We start from the raw sequence: 11,578 nt of genomic DNA, 5'->3' as shown, positions 1-11,578 counted from the left end.
TTTTCTTCTCAGCACCACAAAACACTCACTTTTAAGCTTGCCAGCCATTTTAAAGTGAATTACAGATGAAAATTTTGTCTGTGTACTGACTTTGGGACTCGAAAATACGTAATTTGACCAAATTTTGGTACAACTGAGGCAGGTCGTAAGTGCAGGTGGACGTAAGTCGAGTAGGTCGGAAGTCGGGGAGGAGCTGTATATATATATATATATATATATATATATATATATATATATATATATATATATATATATATATATATATATATATATATATATATATATATATATATATATATATATATATATATATATATATATATATATGTATGTATGTATGTGTATATATATATATACACAATATATATACAGTATACATGTATGTACCTGTATGTACTGTATATATTTATTTATTTATATTTTTTTTAACGGGGATTATCCCACCCAGGTACAGGTCACTGACCCACATTGGGGCCTGGGGGTGAAAATAAAATTATATTTATAATAATAATAATTAAAACAAATAAAAATTATAATAAAAATAAAAATAATAAAAATTACTGTAGAACCATAAATAAAAAATATATTAATTTTTAATCGAGTGAGAAACGATATACTGTACGGTATTTATGTTGTGTTGTCAAAGTAAGAGAAACAATTGAGACCCTGCAATTGTGTAAATGAGGCAGAAATTCAGTCAGATCAGCAACCTGGGACTTGGTCACAATTTTTGTGATGCCATATGGCAGCAGGGTCTACCATTAGACAACACATTATGCTTCCAATATCTTCCCAGGCAGTAGTACCTCCCTGTTTGATATCTGCCTCCTACCTACTACCTGTGAATCATATTATGTTCACATTCTAAGTCCCTTAAACTTATTCTTCATAGTGCATGTTTAATGTATTCTTAACACCATTAACATTTACTGCACTTACTTCCTCCTCCTTTATAGTGAAATTACTGAAGTAAAGGTGAGAGGTTTGACACATTAGACCCACATTAGTAAACAGTAGAATGAATAAGCCGATGATTTGATAAATGCTGTGTAAGTAGTGGATACAAAAATACTCCTTTTATTTACAAAAACCCAAGAAATGTATGTGAGCAATTACGAGTCAAAGGAAGAAAGCAATCCTAAAATTAACACTAAGGTAAACCTCCTACAAAGGTTCAAGTCATAAGAGAAAATTTAGAAGGAACAGACTATCAAGCATTAATTCTCATTATTGCTCAGGTCCTGCAGAATTTCTTTTTTATCTTGATAAATATCCACCTAACACATTTTATACCATTTATACAGGTACAATCTTGTGGGATGAATGTAAACAAACTTTTTCTGGCCCAGCAATGGTTTCCTTGATTAGATTTAACAGAATATCTCCACAAGGATTCTCAGTTCAATTTACATTATGTCACCATGTTATAGGATGCACAGAGATATCTGTATCAAATAATTTTAAGAAATAGTAACTCTGGCTAAACACGTGACACACCAACTTAATAACATCAAATGGCATTCAGGAAGTCCTTGACTGACAAAGATCTGGTTTACGAAAATCCTAAGTAAAGATATAACCGGTATATATATATATATATATATGAGAGAGAGAGAGAGAGAGAGAGAGAGAGCGCCTATGTTTCAACTACATGTGAAAATCTCAAAGAACTGCAGATGTCTCTGGGGTTACAATACTAGACTTGGTTAGTTTATACAGACAATTAAACCAAACACAGCATACAGTAATGTACTGTACTGTATTTATTGTATTTATTAAGAGTGGTTTACTAAGCTAAAGATAAATGCATGTCGTGCTTTAGTTATCATGGCCCACAGGATTACTATGTAAAGCAGTGGCAAAATGCTGACTCAAGATGTTTCAACTGTGGGAACACTGATGAGCTTAGTATCCCAGAGTTTACTCTGAAATCAATGAAAGGAATAAAATGTTACTTCAGGTAAAACCTCATCAAAAATCAAAGCCAGTGAAAGCAAAACATCTAAAAAAAATGCATATATACAAACAGTGCAGCAGATTTACAGTTAGTGTGTCACTACCAAATTAAATCCATATGTCTAGGCTGGGCCTCACAGTTTCACACACCATCACAACCAGTGGTGCAGTGTCTCGGTAACCTCCGAGTCCTCCACTACATGTATTTAACTTACTATATTATTTATAAAGGCTTAAAAGCTTTGTGTACACCAAAAATTGACATTAAAAATATGTTTTAAAGCATTTTAACAATTTGGGGGAAGGATGTTTTGGAACACAGTGGGAAAATGTGTTCCAATTCAAAAAAAATCCGTTACTGAAAGTTTTTCAAGAATGGAATCCTTTCGTAAATCTGGGAATATCTGTACAAGAAAATTAATACTGGGATCGAGAGTAAATGCTTACAGCAGCTGTACTCTAATTATTATTCTGCATGTGAAAAAGGTAATCTTTCATGCAATTTAATATTGGATAGTAAACTGTTTAATATCTGGAGTTCTCAAGATAATGGCAGATTCTCATAACTTGCCAGTTTGACGAGTGTACAGTAAACAGTAGTATTATTTAACAAACCAATTTTGACTCCCTGTTAATGTTATAAACTCTTTCTTTTCTAAAAATTAACATTTACTTTTATATAGTACACAGAATTACAAATTGTATATAAAATAAAAAATATCTCGTTAGCAGGTGAGATAGACTGCAGATTCCATACACTATACTGGAGAAAACAAAAGCACTATGGTAGAGAATTCTGCAATATACTCGATACACATAATAGGTTTTGCTGAAGATTTCTTAAAAATGAAAATGAAAATTTCTTTGTGAAGTGCTGTATATTTAAGAGTTTACTGAAAACCTATTATTACACATATAGAATATTACTGTAGTTTTAACCTCAAAGGTAAAATAAAAAAATACTGTATAAAATAAAATAACTAAACATGACCTTTGTACACTTTAAATTCATGCTCCTTATGTTATCTTGCTCTTTGACTATAGTGTACAATATTATGAAGGTAAACAATGTAGACAGCAATGATGTCATTGAGACTGATCCTGAGGCCATGAATGAGATCTGTGGTGGAGTGGGTCAGGATGAACCTAACCTAACCTTCAACCATACACAAATGGATCCCCTGACTACTTCCATGTTTGTGTTTATGTGGGAGATTGAGGGCAAGTATTCTATGCCATCAGTTTCTTTTATCATTTGTAATAAATTTGTGTTTCTATATCCACTTTATATAAATTAAGACACTGATTGCATGTACTCTTTTGTGTAAACAAAGTCATTCAATTCATGAGACTTCCTGTCGCACTAAAACTGTAACACTATATCCAAATAAAGTGTTCTAACCCCTTCACTATGGGGACAACACTTTTAGTATATCATTTGGCTAATACCAGACAATTTTATTCAGCAGAGAGGGGACCCCATACACAGGTGGTTAACGAGGTTAGTGACAACATTATCAAATGACTTTATTAACTTTGGGTTTAACTAAATGGACTCAAAAATACCAAATGTAAGTGAAGATACCATCCAATCCAATCGACCTTATTGTCCCACCAGGATCACAAGATACTCATTCCAGGTTCTTGATCATAATCTTCAAACAATTAAGTGTTGCATTACAAAATTCTCTAGAAATTTCTTGTCCTTCATGATCAATCTGCAGAACTCTCTGCCCTCGTAACATTTTGAGGGCATTTCTTAGTCTTATAAGTGAGATTACCTGTTTTGTTTACTATTCCTTGAATTTTTAACTTTGTCATTTTTCATGTGCTGCATGAGCCACTGTTATGGGCTGTAGTAGTTATACTCTTCATGTCCCCTTTTAAGTACTGTACTGTAATGTTTATCATGGAATGTTTAAAGCATAACCAAACAACAGCTTTTCATAATTTATAAACTAGAAAATAGTGATTGAGCTCAAGTTTAAACACACATACTGTATTGTATATCACTGTCGTGGGTAAAGTAATTCTATTGTGCCAAAAATAGATACTCTCCATCTCTCACTCACACAGTATATTACTTAATGTTGCTGACTAGACCGCCCCCGATGATTTGTTGATAAGTTGATCCACTTTGTTTATTATCCAGTCTACGTACGGACGCTCCTCTGGGTTAACTTTGAGAATACTCTTGATCAGCTCAACAATATCCTGCAATATAAATATTTATTAATTAAAATTCACATTCAAAGATAAAATCAATAATACAAGATTTTCTAACCAAAAAAAAAAAAAAAAAATTATACAACCAAACTGACAGCAGACAACTTGTGTAATATCTAATTAAGTCCAAGGAGTGTGGCTGGTAGTAATTCACTAATTTGTTATAGTTCCCTTAGCAACCATATTCCCCCAAAAAGCATATCTGGAAGTAAACAAGAAACATTCTATCCTGGAAATTTCCCATTTTCATCTGCACCAATACAATACATGAAATACCTGGTGATGAATGTCAACTTTGGAGACAATCCCATATTAAGACAACATTATCTTATATTTGGCTCTGGATAAATGATCAAGTTTCACAAACCTCTGAGTACGGATGAGTTTCGGGGAATTTTGTGATTCCACTGACCACGGCCAGCGCTACACTGTCCCCTCGCTCATACACGGCATCAAAGGGAGATTTGTAAAAACATAGCGCATACAGCAAACAACCTAGAGACTGAAATGGAGAAGTTTTAGTTTCTTTAATGAATAATTTCATTTTTTTTTATTAAAGACAATGCACTTTTGGAGATGGAAGAGAAAACTAACAGTAGTAGTACTGAGAGTATAGTACAAGAAAAATTATCATGAAATCTGAGAATCACTTTCAACACATCAGTGAAAACAACAAAAACTGCATGACAAAAATTCATGGGATTTCTTTATTAATGTAATGAATGTAGAAGTGTAATAATATCTTGCCTCAGACTTACCCAAACATCAGTACGCTCATCTACATGACAAAAAAATTCAACATTAAATAATTCTGGAGGCCTGTATGGCATGGAACTTCTCTCAGCAGCTTCATCCTGCAGCTTGTGGGCCTCTGAACTGCCATTTATCTCCAGTCTTGCTCTGGTTACAGACCCTGCAATATTGTTAATTGGTTTCATATGAGATGATCCCAATAGATACTTATAAAGAAAAGTACGTACAGTACTGTAATTGACTTTGGCTTCAAGAACCACAGACCTGGAGACTGAATGGACTTTCATTGAGAAATTATTTCTCATGGTCATTTTTCTTGATCAAAGAATGTATAATTATTGAATAGTTTGTTGGATAAAAAATATTTTGATTGCTGGCATGGCATCTTCATTATTAAAAAATGCAAGGATATATGGTAGAGGTACATAACCAAACTCTCTAAGGAATAAGTAGTCCTGTACACTGTACTGTGTTGTACTTAGTATCCCTGACAACACAAACATTTACTGTAAATACTCATCCTTTATACATCTAAAAATAATAACTTACAGAAAGAGCAGAAAAAGTGAGTAAAGTAAAACCAGAACTGTGAACTTGTGTATATTCAGGTTAGTGTGTTCATTGTGCTGTATTCCTTTTAAAGCTTAATTTTTTCTGTACATTAAACTGTTTCTTTCCACTTAAAATGATGAATAATTTTTTTTAAGAAACCTGAACATATATGAATGAATAACTGGGTTAGAAGGAGACACAAATTCAATTAAATATCACACTACAGTGCAGTACTGTACCTAGATCCATAAGTAGTGGTGTGAGATCATCCTTTAAGAGAATATTGGACGTCTTGATGTCTCGATGAGCCAAAGGATGTGGCTTGGCTGAGTGCATGCACTGGACAGCCTCACATATCCGCCGGAACATAGACAATACAACGACCTTCAAACCAAGGAAAATCATTATACAGTGTATTAACAACTGACATGAAGCAAGTTCTCAAGTGATTTGTAAATTCTGTATGCAGTACATCATTTTTTATCACTGTGTAAGACATAAAATATCAATTAAAATAATTATACTGTACTAATTGAAAACTTTAAGTCAGTACATGTAAGTATAAAATGGCAGAAGAGACATATACCTCATCCAAGTGTGAACCAGACTGTTGCCTGCGCATTAACTCATCATGTAGTGTTCCCCGCTGTAAGAAAACACACAAACTGTTACAACACTTAATATGCTGTCTTGTTGTACCAGAAAAAAGGCCACATAAATATGATAACAAATAACATATCAACTCAACAAACCTGGCAGTATGGGAGAACAATGAGTACTTGTGATGTACGATTTCCCATTAGGTCTGGCATCCCTACAAGATCTGAGTCTATGCACTCCACAATGTTGGGGTGAGACAAGGCTTTGAGGTACTCCACTTCTGCCAGGGCCACCTGGAGACACAAAGAAACAAGGATTCATAACAGAGTATCATAACAACTTCATAACATGAGTGTAATGACATGGTGATATTTTCATCTGGAAGGGAATTAAAACAAGATAAGAATCCCAGAAAACTTGTGCTTATGCCAGTTCAATCTACTACAAGAAGTCCTTAGTATTGTACTGTACTGTGCTGTGCTGTGCTGTACTGTACAGTACTGCACTGTACTGTGCTGTATTGTACTGTGCTGTACTGTACAGTATTGCACTGTACTGTGCTGTATTGTACTGTACTTTGCTGTGCTGTAGTGTACTGTGCTGTACTGTACTGCACTGTACTGTATTTTACTGTGCTGTACTGTGCTGTACTGCACTGTGCTGTACAGTATTGCACTGTACTGTGCTGTACTGTACTGTGCTGTACTGTACAGTATTGCACTGTTGTACTGTGCTGTACTGTGCTGTTCTGTACTGTACAGTATTGCAATGTACTGTGATGTATTGTACTGTGATGTGATGTGCTGTACTGTACAGTATTGCACTGTACTGTGATGTATTGCACTGTGCTGTATTGTACTGTACTGAATATATTTCAAATAAAGAATTATTACTGTATGCATCTAATAAATGAATGTACAAATACTGTATACAGTACTATATAATAGTAATGATATCTAGATAAGATTAAAATAGAAGATCTAATGACTGTCCACATTTCATGTCTCCAAACTTCAAAAAATATCCAAACACTGGCCATTTTAACCAGAGTACAGATTCAACATGTAAAATCAAACTGTGAAAAAAAATGTACATTTTCACTGCTATGCAATGTCGCTTGATCACAAGAAGGGCTCAAGTCAAACAGCACAAACTCTTCCCGGCCAGAGCCAACCAGGTCCATGTGACTCACACCCACACTCTGGTGTTTATCATGGTTTTCATTGTGATTTACCACTTTTCAAAGGTATAGAAAAAAAATCTTGTTTTGTAATACGGTACAGTATAAAAAAAACCTTAAAGTTACATTTTCTTTTTAACCCCTCAAAAATATTACTCATATTCTAGTTGACCCCCAGATTTTTGTAAAAAAATATTGGGTTTTTCAAAACTCAACTTATAAACACGTACAATATACAATATACCCTGTACTACATTATATTAAAATGAGAAAGTCTTTCAGGAAATTTGGAAAGACAGGAGAAGATGCAGATATTTATATTGTAATCTATAAATAGATTACACATACCTTCTGATCTGTCTGTGCATGACATGTAATGCGTTTGAGGGCATACAGTTTATGTGACGACGCATCTTCTACTAAGTCCACCATGCTGAACCCTCTGAGGAAATATTTAAAAGATAATTAAAGTCATTATAATTAACCTCCTCACATTGTATCCCAGCAGTAAACCCCATCAAAAGATAATACAGTACAGTGTATTTTATGAATCAAACATATATCTAATAGTGCTGCTGGTCAAACAGTGAGATGTGGATGTGAAAATAATATGAAGAAACTGTAAATGTTATCTGTGTCCCCTTGTGTCCCACCAGCATCATACATCTCCCCTTGTGTCCCACCAGCATCAGACATCTCCCCTTGTGTCCCACCAGCATCATACATCTCCCCTTGTGTCCCAGCAGCATCAGACATCTCCCCTTGTGTCCCACCAGCATCAGACATCTCCCCTTGTGTCCCACCAGCATCATACATCTCCCCTTGTGTCCCAGCAGCATCAGACATCTCCCCTTGTGTCCCAGCAGCATCAGACATCTCCCCCTGTGTCCCAGCAGCAGACATCTCGTGTCCCAGCAGCATCAGACATCTCCCCGTGTCCCAGCAGCATCATACATCTCCCCTGTGTCCCAGCAGCATCAGATATCTCTTGTCAGACATCTCCCCTGTGTCCCAGCAGCATCATACATCTCCCCCTGTGTCCCAGCAGCATCAGATATCTCCCCTTGTGTCCCAGCACCATCAGACATCTCCCTTGTGTCCCAGCAGCATCAGACATCTCCCCTCCCAGCAGCATCAGTGTCCCCAGCAGCATCAGATATCTCCCTTGTGTCCCAGCAGCATCAGACATCTCCCTTGTGTCCCAGCAGCATCAGACATCTCCCCCTGTGTCCCTGCAGCATCAGACATCTCCCTTGTGTCCCAGCAGCATCAGACATCCCCAGTCCCAGCAGCATCAGACATCTCCCCTTGTGCCCAGCAGCATCAGACATCTCCCTGTGTCCCAGCAGCATCATACATCTTGTCCCACCAGCATCAGACATCTCCCCTTGTGTCCCACCAGCATCAGACATCTCCCCTTCATCAGACATCTCCCCTTGTGTCCCACCAGCATCAGACATCTCCCCTTGTGTCCCACCAGCATCAGACATCTCCCCTTCTTTCCCATAGCATCAGACATCTCCCCTTCTTTCCCATAGCATCAGACATCTCCCCTTCTTTCCCACAGCATCAGACATCTCCCCTTGTGTCCCAGCAGCATCAGACATCTCCCCTTCTTTCCCACAGTATCAGACATCTCCCCTTGTGTCCCACCAGCATCAGACATCTCCCCTTGTGTCCCACCAGCATCAGACATCTCTCCTTCTTTCCCACAGTATCAGATAATTTCCCCTTCCAAAAAGAAAAAAAAAACTTACCCTTCACCAAGTCGTTCCCTTATGTAATACTGACGTCCATTGACTTTAATTCTTTCCTTAACACATAAACAATTGCCCATCCTGACCAAGATGGCAAGGCCTGCTGTGTTCATTCCAATCTTTTGCTAGAATCTTGTCTGCAATATGAGAGAAAAATAACAATAAAGTTTGTATAATTATCATGAAGATGTAGAATGATGTCTTGTCCACCTGACTTTAAGAATTACAGTAACATTAATCATACTATAATGTACACACACAAAATATCACTATAAATTATGACCATTTTCATATTGGTAATTATTTACGACTTTACCGCCGCTGATTTTTTCATAGAAAATTAAATTTTAAATGCCGCAATTTCACTGTGTTTTATAGTGGACATTGTTGTGGTTATGGCAAATGTGTTAAAATATGTTTATTTAAACGTTCAACTTAATCTAACCTAATCTTACCTTATCCTAAATTTAAACTAACCTAACAAAAAAAAAATAATTATCATATCAGAACTCACTGATAAAAATATAGTTAGAATATAAACATCAAAATAAATAATGCGTCGGCGGGATAGACGTCAATATTAGCCAGTTATATATTACGGTAGGCAGTGGATATTTTGCCGTGACCGGCTAAGTTCTTACTAACTCCATTTTATCTTGAGTTCACTCTGATTGGCTAATCAAATCAGAATGACAATGCACAGAACCTAACCTAACCTCACCTGCCTAACCTAACCTCCTAACCTGTGCATTGTCGTTTCTATTTTCCTACTATCATCCAAACATCTCTAGAAAAAATTAATGCAGTGGATATTTTGCCGTTTTGTTTGCCGGTAATGGATAATTTGCCTAACAGAGTGCACTCATGGTAAAATAGCAATAGGAGGAACTTAACTGGTCACGGCAAAATATCCACTGTGATTAACCCTTTTGCTGCAATTCCTGCACTTGCCATTTTCTTCTGACTACCGCCAGACGATTTTACTCAGCTTGGGGTAACCTCCCGCAGCCAAAGGGTTAAGTTAACCTGTTTGGTTATACTATAGACACCAAACTGAGCTGTAACACATACCTAAGTCATTCAAAGGGATGAATTTCCTCAGTACTGTACTGTGGTGAGCTAACCTGTAAGCATGGTAGCGGTTCAAGATACTAATTTATACTTTAACTGAATATCTGAGTAAGTGATAACTGAATATTAACTGATATTATTTTTTAAAAATACCTCTAACTGACAACCAGACAAACATACTTTAAACAGCACAAGATTTTATTCATTAATGCGTCACCTTATATCTTATATATTGAAAAGTTCCTCAATACCTGTAAGGAAAATTCTCTTTTATTAATGAAGACCTTACCATATGTAGTTAATAAATGAAGACCTTACCATATGTAGTTAATAAATGAAGACCTTACCATATGTAGTTAATAAATGAAGACCTTACCATATGTAGTTAATAAATGAAGACCTTACCATATGTAGTTAATAAATGAAGACCTTACCATATGTAGTTAATAAATGAAGACCTTACCATATGTAGTTAATAAATGAAGACCTTACCATATGTAGTTAATAAATGAAGACCTTACCATATGTAGTTAATAAATGAAGACCTTACCATATGTAGTTAATAAATGAAGACCTTACCATATGTAGTTAATAAATGAAGACCTTACCATATGTAGTTAATAAATGAAGACCTTACCATATGTAGTTAATAAATGAAGACCTTACCATATGTAGTTAATAAATGAAGACCTTATATGTAGTTAATAAATGAAGACCTTACCATATGTAGTTAATAAATGAAGACCTTACCATATGTAGTTAATAAATGAAGACCTTACCATATGTAGTTAATAAATGAAGACCTTACCATATGTAGTTAATAAATGAAGACCTTACCATATGTAGTTAATAAATGAAGACCTTACCATATGTAGTTAATAAATGAAGACCTTACCATATGTAGTTAATAAATGAAGACCTTACCATATGTAGTTAATAAATGAAGACCTTACCATATGTAGTTAATAAATGAAGACCTTACCATATGTAGTTAATAAATGAAGACCTTACCATATGTAGTTAATAAATGAAGACCTTACCATATGTAGTTAATAAATGAAGACCTTACCATATGTAGTTAATAAATGAAGACCTTACCATATGTAGTTAATAAATGAAGACCTTACCATGAGGAGCAGTGAGTGTTGACGGTCGCTTCAACAACCAAACTGTGGTTCCCTGACATCTTGTTATCTCTTTCCCTTGTACAAAGCTTATTCTTTAATTTCAACATAACATAAGTAAAATAATACTGATGTATATACAAAAGTAAAAACGTTAAATAAATGAAATGATAGAAGGTCAATTTAAGAGTACTTATGTGAATAAATATCCGAGAAAGCCTTTGACAGTCCGACACAGATTAATGTAGGTCTCGTGGATTAAATTATTTTCTTACAAATAGAAAACATTGTTTTATGGTAAATTGTAAGGCATCTGAATAGAATAGGGTAATTAGTTCAGTTTTGAAAGAAGGTGGGAA

The 11,578-nt window shown here is 35.4% G+C and overlaps 1 protein-coding gene across 2 annotated transcripts; it reads right to left on the bottom strand.

The window, feature by feature from the left end:
• Nucleotides 1-725: 725 nt before the first annotated feature.
• LOC121872016 (serine/threonine-protein kinase 16-like) lies at nt 726-11,353 on the bottom strand. Of its 2 annotated transcripts, XM_042374648.1 has the most exons (10): nt 11,223-11,353; nt 9,025-9,161; nt 7,616-7,709; nt 6,240-6,380; nt 6,074-6,133; nt 5,727-5,871; nt 4,941-5,095; nt 4,550-4,684; nt 4,029-4,170; nt 726-1,925 (listed from the first exon to the last, which is right to left on the bottom strand). In XM_042374648.1, the coding sequence occupies exons 2-9, from the start codon at nt 9,135-9,137 to the stop codon at nt 4,054-4,056; spliced, it is 960 nt and encodes a 319-aa protein (XP_042230582.1). In that variant the 5' UTR covers nt 9,138-9,161; nt 11,223-11,353; the 3' UTR covers nt 726-1,925; nt 4,029-4,053. The 2 variants fall into 2 exon arrangements, with proteins under 2 accessions (XP_042230582.1, XP_042230581.1); XM_042374647.1 differs by lacking the exon at nt 726-1,925 and having other exon boundaries at nt 3,746-4,170.
• Nucleotides 11,354-11,578: the final 225 nt, after the last annotated feature.

This window comes from Homarus americanus, unplaced genomic scaffold, assembly GCF_018991925.1.
Source record: "Homarus americanus isolate GMGI-L3 unplaced genomic scaffold, GMGI_Hamer_2.0 scaffold51476, whole genome shotgun sequence".
NCBI lineage: Eukaryota > Metazoa > Arthropoda > Malacostraca > Decapoda > Nephropidae > Homarus > Homarus americanus.
This window is presented reverse-complemented; position numbering and strand designations above follow the sequence as displayed.